At 33.4% G+C, this 21,205-nt stretch overlaps 1 protein-coding gene across 2 annotated transcripts in view; it reads left to right on the top strand.

Moving 5' to 3' along the window:
- Positions 1–3,377: 3,377 nt before the first annotated feature.
- Positions 3,378–21,205, top strand: part of LOC106682847 (putative glycerol kinase 5) — a 35,296-nt gene continuing 17,468 nt past the window's right edge. Inside the window, exons 1-7 of one of the 2 annotated variants that reach the window (XM_014423921.3) lie at positions 3,378–3,575; positions 4,405–4,498; positions 15,693–15,862; positions 16,132–16,221; positions 16,297–16,614; positions 18,920–19,046; positions 20,182–20,286. In XM_014423921.3, coding sequence (XP_014279407.1) covers positions 3,468–3,575; positions 4,405–4,498; positions 15,693–15,862; positions 16,132–16,221; positions 16,297–16,614; positions 18,920–19,046; positions 20,182–20,286 — 1,012 coding nt within the window. In that variant the 5' untranslated portion in view covers positions 3,378–3,467. The remainder of the gene's footprint in view (positions 3,576–4,404; positions 4,499–15,692; positions 15,863–16,131; positions 16,222–16,296; positions 16,615–18,919; positions 19,047–20,181; positions 20,287–21,205) is intronic. The other variant, XM_014423920.3, reaches the window with a different exon arrangement.

The following is a 21,205-nucleotide window of genomic DNA, read 5'->3' as shown; positions in this document are numbered from 1 at the left end:
TGGGGAAGTCTGAAGTCTGTCTGCGCACAAAATATGACAGACATCCAGTACGAGGAATGCAATAAGAGACGTATACAGGGAGACGCACCATTAAAAGAATTCAAAATGGACACATTTATATGGAGAGAGTTCAAGTGTGTCACAACAATCGACCTATTTAGTTAAATATCGATGGCATACCAAGTAAGAAACAAATCTTCCATAGCAGTCCAGGAGGGGTTTCGTTCAATGGAGTGCCTGAGCATCTTCTGACGCAGAGAATTCTATAAAGCCAGCATCAGGGATGAAGCGAAAAAGCTAGATATCGCATGGCATCTTGATACCCCAGGTTGAAAGGATTCACAGTACACCAATTGACCATTAACGCATATATATTAGGGATAGTGTGGGCTGGAACAGATGAGGCATGAAGAAAACGATGGCAGCATTTAATCATTCAATACACTCCATTGAAGAATTTTCACCTGCCGAAGTGTTTTTCAAGTAGCGCAGAGGGAGACGGGCTTGCAGTGGTACAGTAGCTAATGAGGAAATGGCGGGTGAGATCATTAACAATAGGGTTGAGATCAGTACGGCAAGTATGGTGGAAAATAGAGCACGAAAAATGTAAAACGGTAGAGAGGGAGAATTCAAAAAGTACGATATAAGTTTCTGTAATCCCTCCGTTGAAGTGTAGCCTTAAAAGTATCTCAAAAGGAGCAAACCCTAAGACTGAATGGATCGAATGATTATAAGAGGGGATTACTAGAGTCATTACTTTATCTGGTTCCAACTAGTTATCTGCTTCCTACACCCCTGAATGATCGCTTAGGGTACTATGAGGCGTTCTAATTCTCCTCGGCTCGTAGGGTGTCCCAGGGTGTTAAGGTGCAAAGTCGCCTTCAGCGTTCTTATTTCTTCCCGGTTAGCCACATTATCGAAGTCCTTTCCGCTGTCGAGTGAGATTTTATCAGGAACTTCGCACAATTGAAACCAATATCGCAGGGCCGTTAGCACCACCTCCGCCGACGCATCCCTCATAGGGGACGTCATGGCCACCTTGCTGAGGTCAATATGTCAATTACCGTTATCCATTTATACCCTCTCCGTGTGAAGGAAACTACTTGAAGATCGGTACTGCCACGGTCTGTGTTTCTTCATGCCTAGCGCGGGGTGGATGCCGATTATACTTTTTTCTAAGGCAAATTGCGCAACTCCCAATGGTCTCTAAGATGGTATACTTTATTCCCTACCAGAAGTACCAACGCCGTAATGCCTGGAGAGATTTATTTAGTGCTCGGTGATTGATTTTATCTTGGTGGTAGGCGTACCCCTCTTGTATATGGTCGGTCTTTCCAGGTGTGGACGCATCCCTCAACGCTCTGCAAATTTGATCTTCCTTGAAGCCTAGTTGCTAGCAGATAGTGGTAATAGCCTCTTGCCATATTGGAAGTACTTGTTTTCCAGATAATTTGCTATCGCTTATCATTTATTGTTTCCTCCAGCACCTATATCTCCAATGATCTTCCCTCCTCGTCCACTGACGACTCTTCCCTTGTCTCTTGTCCCGGCGCTTCTTGTTGTACGTTCTACTCTCTTGTCCACTCACGCAGAAACTGATCTGCGTCCCCTGAGGGGCCCCCCTGGCCATCCTCAGTCGCGTTTACCGTTAGTGCTATTACTTTCCCTTTTTTTATTTATTTATTTTTTTTTTATGATATTCATATTATACTGGCTAAGCAGTTCTTCCCTACAGGTGATCTTCGCAGATGTCTGCATTAACTACCCGACCCTCTGCAACGGGCGATCCTGGAATCGCTTCCCAAATACGTAGGGTTGGAAGTCATATACCGGGTGATAGAGGAGAGAGGGAACTTGTGTAGCCACACAATCCCCATAAGTTCCCTCTCTAGCGCACTATGACGGGTCTCCGCTTCCATAAGGCGCTACTGGCATATGATACAGGGCGTTCATGACGATTCTTCCTGCTACAATATTGCTCCCAGGGCGTCCTTAGCGACTGTGAATTGTTCCCGAAAATCTGGAAACGCAATAACTGAATTCCTCTACAAGTGCTGTATGGATTTGTGAATATTCTGAACCATGACCAGTTTTCTACTTTTAAAATTTTTTTAAGGGGAATCTGGTATTTCGCCATTTACGGACAGGCGGTAGTAGTTCAGCGCTCCTAAATGCCATCTGTATAGCTTGGCACTGTCATCAGCTGTAAATGTAAAGCAACAACTTTGTGTGCATCGGGCTTCACTGCTTCTTTGGAAATTGTATGTCCCAACAATTTTCTTTCTCCTTGAGTGTGGATGGACAAATTCAATCCGAACTCCCTTATCCGTTGAAAAACGTATTTTAAATGCAGCAGAAGTTTTTGTCTCTGTTTTGCTGACAACTAGTAGGTATCTATATGTATATCTGGCACATCGACTCGTCCAGTCCTCTCAGGAACTCGTTCTTAACTAGTCTTTGAAAGGTGATAGGCGCGTTTTTCAGGATAAACGACATCCATGTGAGTACGTAGTGGCCCCTCTCAAAAGTAAACGCGGTCTCTTGGGTGTATTCTGATCTAGTAATATCCCGCCTTTAGATCTAAAGTGCTAGAAATTGTAGCCTATCGAGAATTTCAACTGCTCCTGCCTCTGAGGCTTCCGACGCTTCTGTGGACTCGCTTACGGATTTACTTTTTCGCAGGGATACTCTTCGGCTCAGAATCTGAGCTTTAACTTCAATCGGTTAGTTGGTGCAAGTTTCCCTGAAATTGTGGCCGATCTGCTGAATGTCGGCTTTTGGACAAAAATAAAAGGGCTTTTGGTTCGCGCTTGTACTTTATCTAAACGTTTGTGCTCAGTTAGTCTTGATTAAGAAATACTGTCAACAGATATTTGTGATCTCCATATTTTAATTAATAAAAGAATTTTCCCGACCTTTGGAATCAGCAATTAACCCTAGTTTAAGATTGTGTATTTTAAACTTCTACTAATGGGGTGTAAATACATTGTTTCAACTCTGGTCAATTAACTTTAGGTTTTTTTATTTAACATAGAAAAAATACAAATTTATAAAGACATTATATTTCTGGATAATTTAATTAATAAGTATCTGATAAAAATTCTTCAATGTGAGTTAAATAAACAAATTATTTAGTTCCATTTTTGTATTATTTGCATCATCTACCACCTATTTTCATTTTGCCTATGTTTATTTTTTCCCTTCTTATAATGAATATACTATGTACTGACATAAGTCCGACGCTCTCAGTAATGTATATCTCACTGAAATGTACAAGTGCGTGAAAACCGAGGTTTGTTACTTCGTTTACCGTTGTATCTCAAGAAAAGTTTCTCCAAGTATTAAGCAAGAACGTCATTGCAGGTCCTTTAGTTTTACTCTATGGATTTGACCACTTTGGATGATGTATGATTACAGGCGATTTTGATTTTGAACTAATAAGATATTACTTTATTATAACGTAAAGGATGCATTCTAAACGTAATTTTATTGCTGCAATTGATATAGGGACATCAAATATCCGATGCCTGATCTATGACAAAACGGGAAAGGTCAAGGGACTAAGTAAATCGTCTGTGAGTGTTTTCAACTTTATTTATTCATCATTTTTGTGTTCTGTTTTAGTATGACACTTCTTCCTCTAATTCTTTTTATTTTTTTTCTTTCTATTATTTTTGTTTTATATTTCCTCGTCCTTTCTATCGATTTTCGCACCAATATGTTTTCATCAGTTTTATTCCTTATCTTAATTATGGCCCTTTTACAATATAATTGTATTGGTGTTAGAAGTCACCTTAGTGATTTGAAGGCATTAATTGGGGATGAAGATATGTTTTGACAGGCCTTCAAGGAACACATCTCAGGACTTTTGACTAATTCACTTTTAAAGGCTTAGATATTTACGGAACAGATTGTAATCCAAATTATGAACAAGCATGTTGAAGAGTATCTATAGCTGAATAAAATAGTTTATTATCACCATGTAAATTTTGATTCCTCACTTTGAGCTATAGGAGTTTATTTAAACATCACCTTCACGGTTGGCAATATTTTTGTTCCTCAGGATAACACCATACATACACAACTCTCATCTACATCCATAGGCAGTTTATAAAGCTGTTTTTTACTTAAGATTTTAATGGCCACAAACCATTATTGACACTATTGTCTGATAAGACACTATTGGAATTGTTATATGATAGAGTCTTTCTTTGATTCAGTTGATCTTTGTTTCTGAATTCCAGTGAGCAAACATATCTAAACTGATGTGGCATACTTTTATCTTTGGATTTACCATAGTCTTTTTTCAAACAGGTTTACTTCAGAACCCATGGAAGGATATTAGTTTTAATTTTTTTTTTTTATTTGGTAGTATGGTTATTATTATTTTATTTTTTTTTATAGGTTAAGCTTCTGATACCACAACCGGGCTTTGTGGAAATAGCTCCTGAAGATCTATGGGAAACTCTGTTAGATGTTGTATATGAAGCAGTAGGTGGTAAGTTGATATTAAAATATATTTTTATTATTAATGATGGAAGATGGTCCGGGTGGCGGTCAAGGAAATAGCTCAAACAGTTGAAAAATATTTGTCGAGGTGGTTATTTTCTTAATTATTCTGCTTGTCCAGATGGCCCTCAACAAAGGGTGTTCTGTTTATATCTAGGTGAGGTAATTGACAAGGAAGATGATTAGATAGGGTGACAACCGTTATATCTAAGAGGATGGTAACCTCATCTTACTCATACAATATTCCTGTAGGTATGAGGAAGGTATGCAAGCCTGGAGGGTAGCCAGCTGCCAGGTCATGCAGGAAGGTGCCTATAGGCCCAGTGTAACCGTGAAACGGTCTTATCTTATGTGCTTGAGGTAGTTTTGTGCGTTATTTTGGCATCATTTATTTATTATTTTATTTACATTGCTCAGTGGTATATATGAAAATTAATATGTTTGTATAAAAGAGAATAATGTATAAATTTGAAAGCATCGGTGAGGCTGGAGGTGCTGCGCTCTGGTGGATTGGAGCTGACCTTCTTGCTCCTTTCGCTACAGGTATCCCCTCCTTGATGACGAAGTCATAGGGATGTTCTGGCATTGGCAATCCGTGCTGTAGTCGATGTAGTTGAAGAAGTTTACTAAGAGTTTGACTGGTCGTCTTGATCGAGTCTGGTTGTTGTTCTTCCTACTTGGAGACTATTTTGGTCTTCCTAGTTGGAATGTATGCTGTTCATCCTAATTTGAGTGTATGGTGTGTTTCCTAATTGGGTTGCAGCTTCGATTGTAGCTATGGCTGCCGTTTGTTGCAGTGATGGTTGCTGCTAGTTTCAGCAAACTTGGAACTGATCTTCCCCCACCTACTGTTCCTATCAAAGTCAGAATTTAGGTGTGTCTCCGGGGTGAAAAGATTGAAGTCCCAATGTGGGCAGTGAGTCGCTCCACGACTTGTTGATTTGTAATGTTCTAAGCGGTGCTGGCAGATAGTATTCTCAATAAGGTCAGAAGGAGAGAACATCAGATGCGCTAGTTTGTGCCACGATTTGCGAGTAGGGTGGATGACTTTGGTGTTCCATTGAAGGTAAAGTTGAAACATCTCAGTTGCTAGATGTCGCTGAGTGAGGCGGCCTGGTAAGATTCTATTCAGTTAGTAGGGTATCTTGTACCAGTAGTTGCCATGTGAGGCAATCCAATGGGAGCTCTCGTTAAGTTGGAGTGTCGCTGCACCAGTTGAGGCCATAGGTTGGTGCGATGCTTGCCAGAGATTATACATCATTGCGCAAGTCGTGGCCCATGAGTGGCAGGTTGGTGGGATCTCTCGATGCACCATAGTTGGTGGGCACTTGTACCAGTGTAGGAGACCTGCAAATAGGTATTGTTTTGTTTTCATCAGCGAGGATTCAAGGTCCAGTGAAGAAGTTGTTGAAGCATAGATCCTTATCTTGAGAGACTTCTTTGTGGGTAGATGCTGGCTGTATCTGTAAAGTCTGAGGGAGTTCTCGCTGTCCTATATGGAATGGTAGCTGGGAAATAGAGTCTTTGGTCTTCTTGAGAATAGGCAGGCCTGTTGTTGGACCTTGATGAAAAGATGATACTGCTTTCTCAAAATTTCTCAAAGTGTTGAATCTTAAATGTTGAGAGAGTGTTTAGTCCTAAATTATAACGTCTTGATTGGTGGTAGGTATGAGGTGCTGTGATTACTAGCTGCCTAGGTGTTTTAATTCTTCATGTAGGCATCTTTGCTAGTGGTATCTCCTCAATATTGCTCAGCTTTGTACTTTCTTGAGCATGGAATCTGCAATACCATTCCCTGATTGAAGTTTAGCTGGGCTGGATTCTGCTGCCTCCTTTTTTTCCTCTGCTCCTCCTGTCATCTTAATGTCTTTATCAGGTAGGGCTTCTCTGCGATGGCTTGGATCACGTTGGGCTTCTCTGTGACGGCTTGGATCATGTTGGGCTTCTCTGCAACGGCTTGGATCACGTCGGGCTTTCTGCAACGGCTTGGATCATGCCGGGGTCACCAATTGTCAAGGTGGTTATTTTCTTAATTATTATATAAGATGTCCAGAAGGCGCTCGCAAAAGCATGTTCAGTTTATATATTGGTAAGGTAATTAACAAGGAAGATGATTCGATAGGTTGAGACTAATGGGTGACAACCGTTATATCTCAGAGGATGGTAGCCTAGGTATGACGGAGGTATGCAAGCCTGGAGGATAGCTAGCTGCCAGGTCATGCAGGAAGGTGCCTTCGTTTTACTGGGTGCTATTCCGGTAGATACGGAGGAGGTATGTAAGTCCGGAGGGTAGCTAGCCGCTGGGTCCTATGGAAGGATACTAGGTAGAGGAAAGAGAATTAAAGCAGAGAGGACATGTCTTGGGTTAGCGTAAAGTAAAAACATCTCTTTTGAGAACAAGATTGGCTATCAACCAAAATTACCACATGCAGAGCGTACGCCACCCGCGCAGGACTAAGCCTCAGTTAGTTTATACATGTTTATGTTTATATTTATATTTATATTTAGGAAAAATATATTATAAACACAAAATTACAGTAAAGTATTGTAATAAAAGGAAATATAAGTAGACATTAAACAATGTTATAGATTAATACATATGAAATTTCTTTCCTATCCCTCATTATTTATTTTATCCTTGATTTTTACCCATTTCTGATCTTTTTTTTTTCTGTCTGCTGCTTTGAGTAATACATTTCAGAATTGAAATTATTTATTGTCCTCACAGATTTACTCTTTTGATTATATTGTACTTCATTTTTATCTCATAATTTCTCCTTTTATTTACTGCATTTTTATTACTGTTAATTTATTATATAAAAAAGAAAAGAACTGTTCACTTCTGTACCTCTTTTCAACATTTTATATTTTAATTTTCTTCTTTATCATAATATCTCTACAATATTTTATTTTCTCTTAGTATATTTCTTTATTTACTTCATGTTATTGTTTTATTTTAATACACTATATGTCTTACTTTTTTTTTTATTAAATCTATATATTTATCTATATTGTTTTTTAATGTCTTCTTACACGAAAATTATGACTTAATTCATCGAAGAACACAGTCAGTTAGCTCGAATATTTGGTAGTATCATACGGTAGCTTCTTTTTTTTTTAATTAATAGTATTATTATTAATCAATATTATTTATCCTCGGTGACCACATTGAATTTCAACTTTCCTTCTGTTTGAAATGTAAGAACCTTTTCTTTGTTTTAAATTAAATTGCTTTTCTTACCTGTATATTTACTTGATAAGTGGGCATTACACTGAGAGAAAAATATATTAGGTATAACAATAATTCTATTCAAATTAAGAAATCAGTATTGTAAACCATAATAAAGATACTGTAAGTTTTACATACTTCTTGTAAATTTGAACACATGTATGTATTCAAAAAGTATTTGATGTACATAAAAAGAATTTTACATAGTTTTTACCTATTCTCATATCTAAAGTATAGCTTAGGTTCAAATGAAAAGCTTTAATATTAAACAGATAAGACAATTTTATAACATAATAGACTCTTAATTTCAGGGCTTATTTTTCTAGGCAATCAGAACACTCAACTAAATTTACGACTATTTTTACAAATATACTTAAAATTCTATGTTGTACAACACTAATCAATTTATACTCTTCTATAATGAATGATTTTTGACGTCTTCTATTTCAACAAACAATCACTGACTAAACAAAGCATTGGTCCTCTAAAAGTTTTCAACTCGCTTCTCATCCTCCAGCAATCTAAACAAAGATTACCTTTTTCTTCTTGAATGTTCCTTTGCTGTCGGACTGGTGCCGCCATCTTGGCTTTTCTAATGATCGTTTCCACTCTATATTTGACTGAACAAAATTGGTTAGCTTGGTTTTTTGATTTAATACAACAAATAATCAACACTGAAACAACATATAAAATAAAAACATATTAAAAACCATTTATGTATAAAAAATAACTATTTACTCACAAAAGAGGATATTACACTATATTAGATTTTAATATACTTGTATTGCTGTCTCTGATCTTAATATGCAGTATTGTTATTATTTCTCTCAATGTAATAGATAGTTGCCGCAGTCCATGAGTTTTGAAGTTCTCTCAAAATTTACTTGGCTTAGCACTTTACTTGGCTTAGTTACTTAGCATTTCTTACTGATTTTACTTAAATATTAAATAATTTAAATGTAAAATCACAAGGTAAAAATAAAACAGTAATTGATGTGATCAGCTGCATAGACGCCTATAAAACAAAATTTATTTTGCTAAAAGAAGATCTGCAACAAAATAATCGGAATCATTTTTCAAAAATGGTGGATAACCCACAAAAATATTAAAATATTAATTATAAGATAGGTCGCAGAAATCTAAAAAGTAATTGAAGATTTTGAAAAAAAATTAAAGAAATTGCGGAATTCATATATTTTCCTTTTAAAAAAGATTTAAGTGTGAAACGCATTAGCCAAAAAATTTCAGACTTATTTCATATGGATCAAAAGGCATTAGAAAATGAAATAATAATTTCACATACTGACTTAATCTTCCAAGCCAGGAAAGTTGAGTTTTGTAATGTAATTTGGAAATATGTCAACTGAGAAATATATCCCAGTATCACCAAATGTAGTGAATATATCTATTTTTGTTTCGAATTTACATACCTATGCAAATAGGCATTTTCATACTTTTTTTATTTTTCTAATGTCGGCCCAAGACTCCCGTTGGAGTCCTGCACTGCCCCTGTTGTTATATTATAAAAGAATTGAGATGAGGATGTAAATTGTTATTATTTATTTATTTAATTTTAAAAATCTGCTTTGGATTCTGCCATAAATTTGCACAAAGCCTGAATAATAGCCCTATCTAGATCTGGCAGCCATTGGAGGAAAGCGCTATTGTTTTGGATGAGGGGATATTTAATCCTGTATTTATCAAATCTACTGCAATTTAGTATAATATGTAATGGGTCCTCGATGGAGTTGCATGTTGAACATTTATCATTTTTTTAACTTTAATTAATGTCAATCCGCGATTTGTTCGACCATGGTTAATTCTTAATCTTATAAGTAAGACTATATCTTTTCTGTTTAGCTTAACATAAGTGTTAGAGAACCATGGGTGTGGAGAGATGTTAGGTTGGATAGCGAAATGATCTTGACCGTTCGAACTTGACTCTCAGGTATACCTACCCTGTCATTCACTAATGAAGTCTTTTCTTAACCATCTAAAAATTTCCTGTAAAGGCAGTTTCGCATTTTCCATTCTACTCGAACATTGTTTTGCTATCTTGTCAGCTCGCTCATTGCCGTACAAATCCACATGACCTGGAACCCATTGGACCTTAAATTTGTTATTTGATAAACCATGAACTTCTTCTATTATGTTCTTTGTTAGGTAAGATGAAATATGTTTTCGATGTATGTTTTTGTGTGAATTGTATACGGAAGCGGAATCTGTTAGAATTACGAGTTTTGTATTCTTATATTTTCTGTTTGCTATTTTGAAAGCTTCAACGACACCGTATAATTCAGCACTGTATATGCTAAACTTGGTGGGGAGGTTTATCGATGTATCCTGGTTATATTGGACATCATATATCCCGACTGCAACTTTGTTTTTATCTTTAGATGCATCTGTATAAATTTTTATACTTTTCAGACAATATTTCTAGTGTTTTCTGTTTTTGAGCTGTCGGTGGAAAGTGTATTTTGGTCAAATCTGATTGGAATAGTCTAGGATTGGTTTTAATGTTAATTTGTGACTTTAAATTTGGAGTACATAGGTTGAGTGGTCCGGGGTTGATGACAAGTGTGTTAAATAGATGTTTTGTTTCTTGGACTATGATTCCTACTTTTGGAATGTATAAATTGCCGTTTCGAATAGCTTGATATAGAGGGTGGCAACTGTTAGAGGGCACTTTTAAAAGGAATTTTTTTACTAACCAATTTCTTCTCAATTGGAGAAGCTATTCGCCTGCTTCTGCTTGGAATGCATTTGTAGGGCTTGTGCGGAATGATCCTAAACATATCCTAAGAGCGTTGTTTTGTGTTGTATCTAGCTGTTTAATTAATGGTGAGCTAGACTCATTGTATATTATGGATGCATAGTCTATTATTGGTCTCGTCATAGTTTTTTAAATGGTAAGTAGATTATGTGGGTGGGTTCCCCAAGTTACTCCTGTTATTGATTTTATAATGTTTAACGTTTTGGTTGCTTTGTTGTAAGTGTTTTAAATGTGTGGTCTGAAAGAAAGTTTCGTGTCAAGATGAAACCCCTAAGAATTTTATTGTATTTGTGACTTATATTCCACCTCTACTTGTGTGGATAATTAATTGTGTTAAGTTTAATTTTCTTCTTTTTGTGGAAGGGATAATTTTGCATTTTGATATATGAATTTGAACGTTAAGTGAGTGTAGGTTTTCTTCCAATGTATTAAATCCTTTCCCCAGTGAGTGGTGCCCTTCTGATATATTTGAGCAAGTTGTGTATAGTATTAAATCGTCAGCCTATTGTATAATTTTGCATTTATCGGGCGGGTGTTTTTCTATAAAGTGTGTATAAATATTGAATAGAATGGGACTTAGCGGATCCCCTTGGGGTAAGCCTATATTTGAGTGAACCTTAACTTCTCCTTTGGATGTTTGCAAGTGGTATGTTCTAAATGAAAGGTAATTAATGATCCAATTAGTCATTAGAACTGGGAGGTTGATGTTTACCAAAATTTTTTTAAACTTAATTATGTTAACTTTGTTATAAGCGTCTTGGAGGTCCAATGAAATTGCTAGGAGAATATTTTTGTTTTTGTAATTTTCATATATTTCATTTATAAAAAAACATAATGCTGTAGATTGTTGATCGGTTTTTTTGAAATCCAAACACGTTTTGACTTAATATTTGATTATTTTCGAGAAACAACTCAAGTCTATGTTTGACCATTATATTAAAAGTCTTAGCAAGGCAAGAAATGAGGGTGATGGGTCTCGAACTAGATAAGAGGGAAGGATGTCTACCAGGTTTGGATACAGGAATTATTGAAACCTTTCTCCAATCGGAAGGTATGTTTGTTGTTTCCCACAAATCATTAGGGGTATTCATGATGATGTGTTAAATGTAAAATGTTATACCATGTTAAATGTTATAACTATAGGATTGTGAGCAGCCTTATTTGAAGTCATGTTAAACGTTAAATGCATAAGAGCCCCTAGCGGATTTTCTCAGCAACTTGTTTTATAAGCCTTTATGTTTATAACCTTTCCTTTCAGAGCCACATCTTATTGTTTACTTCAAATTTGATTTAAGTTTCAGTTTTGATTTAAGCAATTTATTACATGCGTGAATGAACATGAGTGAAAAGTGGAATTTGTGTGAAAGTTTAGCTTATGAGTGTCTTATTGATCTTCAAATTTGTGAGGAAGAGAATGAAGATGAGCTAGTTGACACTTGTATTGAAAGTATTTTCCATCTTCGATCATTCAGATATGTAGTTCCTTTTCTCAGGGGATCAGTATTAAAATCTACGCACTGGAGATCTTTAGTATTCCCAAACTTGGATGAAGATAGGTTTAAATCTCTTTTGAGAGTGAACTACTTTCAATTTGAAACTATTATACAAGAAATCAAAGGTTGTTAAAAAGTTATTATTATGTCTATAACCCACTTTTTTAGTATTTATTGTATTAATGAACCCATTATCCTCCTATCTTCAAACCTTATGTATTGTTTAAGAATAAAATCACTTATTTTCAGTAATTTCTTTGAAAAATTTTTTAACAAGCAAATAAAGCATGTTACATGTCAGGTTAAAGTTAATTTAAATAGCTACGAAATGTCACTCCTCCCATGTTTCTATCTTAATCATGAGTGGAGCTATTTGTATTTAAAAAATTAGCCATTAAGAATTTAGAAAACTATAGAGCTATAATTTCAAAACTGGTGAACATAATTTAATAAAACTTGAATGTCCCTCTGAGGTGCCAGGAAGCTTTATGGAAACTACTTTAGTGTCAAATTTTATTAGATTATGAGATAATGAAGTAAAAAAGTATTTGAAATGTGTTGATTTGACATGAAATCAATTATGAACAAAAATAAAAAGCTTACACCTATTCGAGGGAGAGAGGGGCTGCTGAGGTCTTAAATGATTTCCACTTTTTATAAAGTATAATTGCTCTATTTAATTAATGATACATAAATAATAATATATACATAAGTAAGAATACATACATAATTATAAGTGTTTTTAAGTTCAATTATTTTGTCAATCGGACTTCTTTAAAAGCTCTAGTTTTAATTTAAATTTTTTTTGTATTTTGATTTTACGAAGCTGCAATCCTTCCCTTTTCAAATTCAAAGTTCGGTCTGCTAATACCTCTTCTGTTTTTTTTCTCCGTTGTATTATTAAATTTATCCATTGTGATTTAATAACAGGGGTATGAAATAATAACTAGCACAAACACGAAAGAACTAACCTGACACAACAAACAAAAATGGTGGCGAGCTCAACTGGTCTATTGTATGACGTCATTCTCCATTTAACAGACTCTCAGCCATGTTACATGTTATTTCGTTTTACCACGGCAAAAGAAGGCAATTTTTTTCCAGTTAACATGAGTTTTTCCATTTAACACACTTTAACATGTTAAACTAAAGATCATGAATACCACTATTGAATGCTTTGAGTAATTGTAACTTCAAAATTCTGGGTAGAAGAGCTATCATTTCATAATTAATTTCATCCAGACCAGGGGCTATGGATCTTTTGCCATGTAAAGCAGCATCCAGTTCTGTTTCGTTAAATTTACTAATAATTGGACAAGCTGAGTTGATTTTATTTTTATCTAGGTTAATCAATAGTTTTTAGAGTGTGTGGTTGACTGGGTATGGAATTGTCTCCGATCTGCTTAAGAAAGGCTTCTGCTTTAGTTTTGCTTAAAGTTATTGGATTCCTCGGTGATGAAGACCTCTTCCCTTGAAAACATTGAATTTTATATCACATTGTTTTGTAGTTGCATCTGGTCGCCGCATCCCCCCTCACATGGGGCATGGAAGCTCGATGTATGAGGAATACGCCTTGACGGCCCAGTCGAAAATGAAAAGTTCTCTTTTATTTTCCTCTTCAAAATGAAGGGGAGAGAACTCTCTTTTTGCCAACCTCAGATCAGGTGGCTTGAAGCTAACGAAGACTAAACAACATATACTTAATTTTGATTCCTTGGTTAAAGATATACAAACTCAGTCTTACCTTTAATGTTAAGGCAACAAAGTAAATTCTAAATCTTTCTTTATCTGTAGCTACTTTGAATTAATAAATATTGTTAATAATTATTCATGCTCTTTTATTTTCTCTGGACCTGAGTTTTTTGGCCCTTTAAATAATTATTGTTGTCTTTACTTAGAAAAGCCGTATACTTATATTTCAGTATAAGGTGTACTTAGCGAGCTATTGATGTATGTCAAGCAAAATGTATGTCATATTATTTTTTCATGATAAATTTTCCTGGTCCAAGAAAAATGCGAAAGTGAAATATTGAAATCAAATTATCAGCCTTACTATGTATTTTTATTACAAATATTTTATATTCATGAACAAATAGTACAACAATTTATACAATGAAGTTGATAAAAAAATTAAATTGCATTTTAAGTTAGTAAAAATTTATCTTGAACAAGTGTTGGAAAATCTGCTATCAAAAGTTGGGTCTGGAAATTTATTTTCTTCATGCGCCTATATCTCGAAAACTTAATAAGTGATCTAAAAAATAAGAAATAGTTTTGTACATAAAGAAAAGTGTATTGATAGTGGTAAATGAGAGATAATTTTGACTGTGGTTTTTAATGGAAATTTGACTTATTGATATAAATGTCTTGACCTGGGCAGAATAGCCTGTATAAAGTTTTTGGAATGATTAAATGATATGTTTCATAGTGAATTAAGATTGTCCCTGAAGATGGCCGAATTGGCCGAAACGTTGGACGTGTAAAAGCAATAAAAGTTTTGAGACTAAAATTTGGATAGTGTTTTGAATTATTTAGTAAAAAACTGCCAGTCTCAAGAAAGAATTTTAAGATTATAAATAATTAATAAGTGATCTAAAAAATAAGAAATAGTTTTGTACATATATTTTACTTATCTACCCATACCTTGCTGGAATGAACCTTATACTGAAACATGGTGTATAAACATAGTATGCATTTCACACCCCTTCTTACCCCTTAGACTACGCCTATGACAAGTTGATGAGGACACACTTTTAAGATAAAAAGTAGATCTTATATGCTGAAAAGTTGGCCACCCCTGGTGTATTCATTTCCAGCGTTTTTGTAATCATTTACTGTATTACAGTGGAGTATGTTCTCATTTTATTATATTTCTTTAGTTTACATTCTAATTAATCAATCTCTCCATCTGAGGCTTTCGTTTTCCCTATTTAAATTGAGAGAGGGGAAAAGCTCAATGAGTAATGCACTTTGCTACTACTCTCTACCCTGGGTTCAAATCCAATTGTGGCGGATAATTATTTATTCTGTTACTGTAGGAGTAAGTGAACTCCATAGGTTTGGGATCCACCTAGCCTCTCTAAAGTGGGTTGTGATCTTGAACAAATTACTTCCTTGTACAAACGTTGTTCAAGAAACAGCACTTCCTTACAAAGTACTGAACTCCTGACTCTTCATGGGTTGTAGCGGTACAGGATTATTTTTTTTAAATTTAACTATCCTAACTGAATTCTGTATTCTGATATGGTCCTCTCAATTTTCTTGTGATATTATTTTGATAACTTTTTCAAGAGCTAGGTTCAACAGCTTGGGGTAGCAAATATTCATGATATAGTCATGATCTACTTGACAGTTTTTGTCTACAGAATTGTTTGCCAATTTGAAAGTTACAAATAAAGCATGATCTTGATCTACTTACATAGTTATTTAGTTTTTTATTTCTCAAACAATCTATGCTTCAGATTATTTACATCATTAGTATTAATTTTTTTTTTTTTTTATCTCTCACTTTTAATTTTAACTTATTTTTCTTAGTTAAAAAAAATGAAAATATTTTCTTTTGTAATGCTAAAAAACATTTTTTGAAATTTTAACTTTTTAAATAGTTAAAATAATTCATTCATTATTATATATGCTATCTAACATGGCAGTTTCTTTAGTTCTGATGCTCTATTCTATTCTTTTTTAGTTGCATGTATTAAGTTTGATGATATATCTTCAATTGGTATATCCAGCCAAAGGAATTCTTTTATATTGTGGGATAAGTATACAGGAAAGTCCTACCACAATTTTATTGCCTGGAATGATATTAGGGCAGAATCAATTGTAAACAAAGAAAATTGTTCCATTAAAATGAAGGTATATATTTTTCAATTGCTGCAAAGATTTTTTTAAATTGTTTATTTTGCATTTATAGAACAAAAGTGTATACATGTGTCATTTACACATACTATTTGTTAAAGATTCAAGATTAATTTCTATCATTATTACTTTTTGGTGAATCTTATTCTTTTCTTTCTCCTCCTTTTACTGCATTATTTAATTACTTTAGTATGTAGTTAAAATTTTCATCACTCTTGTTAAATTTGAATTAGTTAATTTTTCTATGGATTATTTTTTCATTTTAGGTTTTTAACCTATTTTCTAAAGGGTTGTATCTTATAACAAGAAATCCAAGGTTCTTACTAGGGAGCATGTACAAATTAACCAATGCTCAGGTAATTACCATTTTTTAAAATTTTTAAATTATCTCTATTTTGTATATTTATTTCAAAACTTCATTAATTTTTCAGATCACGCCAAGGCTTTTATGGGTCATGAAACACAATTTTCAAGTTGCCCGTGATTTACTCAAAAACACTGTTGCCTTTGGAACCATCGATTCTTGGTTGTTGTATAAACTCTCTGGAAAAGCTATTCATGTTATTGATGTGTCCAATGCCAGCGCAACAGGGCTTTTTGACCCTTTTCTATTGACATGGTCACCCTGGCCCTTCAAACTTTTTGGCATTCCCATGAATATGTTTCCCAAAATTGTAGATAGTGCTGGTTGCCATTTTGGTTGCACTGATGCAACTATTTTTGGTGTTTCCATACCTATACATTGTAGTGTAAGTTTTACTTTTATACCATTTAATTTTAGATTACTTCTATTAATTCTATTTGTTAATCAGCACTGAAGGAATGTGCTTTCATCCGAGGGATAGACTGAAACATTAGTTAGATGTTACTGTTCGGATATGGTTTGGTGGAGGGACATAAACAGTCAATGGTTTTTGTTGTCAGCATCAAAGTTTTTTGTTCTCTAAGCCTTTTTTATATAATTATAATTTTTTATTATTGTTATTCATTTGTGTTTTAATATCCTTGAATGAAAATATCACTAATCTAAGGCTTAGTAATACTGTTTTTTTTTCTTTTTCTTTTACTCTAAGAAAGTTTGCTGTTTTTAAAATTATTTAATAATATGTTTAGTAACTCTTAAAATACTGCTAGTTGTACACAAAATTAAAAACCATTGAACCCATTCACCTGGTTATATTACATTCATCTTGTTATATACATTCATCTGGTTATATCACCTTATATTTCCCTTTGATATAATGTCAAGAAATTTTGAAAGAACAAAACAAAGTCGGAAAGTATTGTATACAAATAAAAGCTATTAAATACGAAAAGCATTTATGCTGTAGAATATCATATTTGGTTTAGTAAAAACCTATAATTGATAGATGATTAAGCAAGGGGATTAATAATAATAGCACAAGTTCATAGATCTTATGGTTTCAGGGCAGCTGTTATCCATTTGTTAAACACTTCTCTATCTGTAGCCAAATTCTTCATTTCACCCAAAGTGAGTTGTCTATTCCTTGCTAGGTCTAATATGAGGTCCTTCCACTTATTTTTTTTTTATGGTTTGCTGGGTTGTTTTTGCTTTGCATATATATTTTTGGTAGCCTATGGGCATTTGTTGTATTTGACCAAACTATGTTAATTCTCTTTCAGTAGCGGCCCCTTTTCTATTTATTCTATTTGTTTATTTCTCATTTGGTCAAATCTAGTCTCAATGAAAGTTTTCCTTATGAATTTCATTTATGTGCCTTGTAAATGGCTTGCAATATTTTAATATAAAACTAGCTTTCAGCTGTTTAGCTTAGTGTCGGGATGAAGACTTGTTTAAAAACAGTCATCTTTGTTTTCATTTACACTTCCCTTTTATTGATTATTGGTAACACAACTGTGTTGGTGATACGGATTTGTTACTTTCCTTATGTGCAGGTTTATCTTGGAATCCAACCTGCCATCATTAGTAATTTTGATTCCTAATTATAGGTATGCGGTGACCTGTTTCAAATTTAAGCATCTATAAGTGACAGCTCCTTGTTTCCTAGAATCACTTTTAGACTCAATGTACTTAGATTTGGTTGCATTGGTGGCCTCTTTTTAAGCTCTGAGCTTCCTCCCTTGCTTGTAGTGATTCTTGCAAGGGTCTTATTCTTTCTGTAATTATGAAGATGTCATTGGCAAATTCTAAATTCTGAATATAAACATTTTCCAATTTCCTTCTCTCAGTTATTGGCTTTTTAGTTTAGTTTACCATATTATTCTGCCCATGTGTATTACTTAATAATAATGGGCTTGAGTTGCTCCCTTGCTTTATTCCTGTTTTCAGCAAAAAATAGCTATTCGATTTTTTGTTATTGAGTCTAACTATCCCATATACCCTTAATATCAGCTAAGGAATGCCTGCATCAAGTTAGTGAGAACTTCTTTATGCTGTAAACCCTGTTTGAGTTCCAACTGGGGTAAATTATTAAATGCCCAAAGAGTTTTAAGAAGGCTGAGGTAAATCTTTTTATTCCATTCAATAAACTTAATGATTTTGCATCAAACTGTGAATAAATTGTCTAGTGTTTGTCAGCCTGGCCTAAATACTGCTTGTTCTTCCTGAACCTCTTATTCTATTTTTCTTAGTCTTCTTTCTAGTTTTGTAGAGTACAACTTCAGAGTTCTTTCAATCTTTAGGTTAAAATATGGTATTAGTTGAATAAATTATCCTTGTGCAATTTCTCCTTTAAAATTTTTAAGGAAAATAAAGTTTTTAACAAGAATAATTTACACTTTGATATTTAGGGACTGTTTGAAGAATTAGGTGAAATTAAATAAATTTATTTTAGTTTTGTGTTTGTTTTAAAAATTATCATTTAAGTAAGCTGTAATTATAAACCTAAGACTAATGATGTTTTTTTAATTTAAAGATTGATCAAATATTTTGAGGTATAGTTATTAGTAAGAATCTACATACTAGATATAAGAGTTGGGTCATACTGCTAAATGGTTTTTTATTTTGATAAAATAATGTAAATATAAGTATCCTAATTCATTTATATTATCATATTCCATTTTTTTTTTCAGATAGCGGATCAGTCTGCATCACTCTTAGGCTCTGGGTGTTTCCAATGGGGAGATACTAAACTTACTTTGGGTACCGGAACCTTTTTAAACGTGAATACGGGTGATAAACCTCACACGTCCTTTAATGGTATTACTGATTAATTTTTTTAAAACAGAAATCCTGATGAATTTAATATAAAATATAATCCAGGATTCTTAGAGTATATGTTTCAAAATTTTTTGTTTAAATCATTCTTAGTGTGTAATAAAAGTAAGTGAATGATATTCATGTTTAGAGAGATGTTCTGATATTATTTATTTCATAACCTAACTTTTCTTTTCTGTATAATTGAATATCATTGGTATAGTAATCATTTAATGATTCCCATGTCCCTTTTTATCTTGGAAAATCCTTTATTTCATTTTTTAACTTTTTTCAGCTAAATGCTGTTCTTAAATTGTATTGCTAACTAAGTTATTGCTCATGATTTGTCTTTGATGCTGTGTCTATTAGCAACAGTGAATATTAGTTCTCTTTTCCTTTTTTTTCTTCTGCTTGTTCCATCACCTGTTTCACTTATGTTTGATTATTGGCATCATATCTTATAAAAAATTTGAAACATTTTAGTTATTGAGAAGAATCCAGTGGTTATCAATTCTATTTTAGTTTGTAGCAGTCACCAATAATTATAATATATGTAATGAAAGATTGTATAAAACAGTATAATCATATTGTGAAAAGAATAATTATTCTTCTTATGTCTAATATGGTCAAAGGATTCAGTTGTGAAATATCTAGTAAGCTTAACAAGATGTATAGCAAAGATTCAAATATTTTAAAGTTAGCTCAATAATAAACATCTCAAAATAAACCATTTACTCATTGTTCAATTATTAAGAGTGTTTATGATTATGATCTGTGATGAAACATTCTAATGAAGTAAATGGCCTTTGAATAATTACTTAATTGTAGATAAGTGTGCAATTAGTAGAATTAGTCCTTTGTAATCAAAATAAATAATTCTATATGAGCTATAAAGCTAATGAACTTTTAAATATCATAATATTTAATACTTTTAAATAATATGTTATCCATCCAAAAACATATTCTTCACTTGGACTCTTTGTGAATTAAATAAATCATCCCCGTTTTATTTCAAAATATCTGCTTGAATTCCACAGCCAATCAAGGCTGAAAAAATTGTTAATAACTAATAAGCTTTTGTTTTATGAGATGATTATTATTATTATTTCATTATTTATTAGTATCTCTTTATTTTTAGGATTATATCCCCTTGTTGCGTGGAAGTTCAATAAAGAAGTTGTCTACATGGCTGAAGGTGCTTCTAATGATACTGGAGTTGTTCTTCAGTGGGCTCAACGATTAAGTATTTCATTTTATTATACTATTTAATTCTGTAGTTCTCTGATTTTTTTTCTTTTATGTCCCCCTTCCTTGCCAATTCTAACTGAAGGGGGTTATCTACAGAACACCACCCTATTCTAACCATGGTGTGGAGCCAAAAATAAAAGTCGATACCCTGGCCGGATTTGAATATGCGCTGGTGCAGTTCTGTTTGACCCTCAAGGAATGGGAACTATTTTGAGATATTTTTGATGAAGCATGTCCTATATAGTTTTTTAATAGGTTTCAAAAGAAAACTAAAAACATTTTAGGAAATTTTAGGCAAGATTCCATCCATTAATGTTGCTTTTTTACTATTCAAGTTATTTATGACATCTTTGATTTCTTATTTCATCAGTTGGCCATCTATTATAGTGTCAATCATGTTAATTTACTTATGGATCTTAAATTAATAATCTAACGTGGATCATTATTACCTTATATTTATAAGTGACTACTTAAACCAGAATATTAATGTTCTTTAGCACCAAAATCATTTAGTCCTCTTGACTAAAGGCATTAAAAAAAAAAATCATAATCCATTATATCACTGTTTTGTCTCATTTTATTTCTTTTACTAATCAATATGCTTGGTTGGAATCAAGAGTAGGTCTTAAAATTAATTGAAGTACTTAATCACTGAAAGGCTGTCTTAGTTTGGTGTAACACACCTGTTTTACAAACCAGGCACTGCAACAGTACAAAAATTGAATGAATGTTATATTATAAGAAGAAAAATATATAAATCACAAGAATACTATAAAATTAGTATTTTTATAATATTCTTTTATAATATAATACTCTCTTAATTCCTCGAAACATGATATTATAAATAAATATGAAACGTTGAATGAAATGAATTTAGTAGAAAATCTTACAAGTGTAAATGTTCCAATTAATAT

The sequence above is a fragment of the Halyomorpha halys genome, unplaced genomic scaffold (assembly GCF_000696795.3).
Source record: "Halyomorpha halys isolate HHAL.00 unplaced genomic scaffold, Hhal_1.1 Scaffold447.1, whole genome shotgun sequence".
NCBI classification, from domain to species: domain Eukaryota; kingdom Metazoa; phylum Arthropoda; class Insecta; order Hemiptera; family Pentatomidae; genus Halyomorpha; species Halyomorpha halys.
Note: the sequence above shows the minus strand (reverse complement) of the source record. Positions and strands in the feature narration are given on the sequence as shown.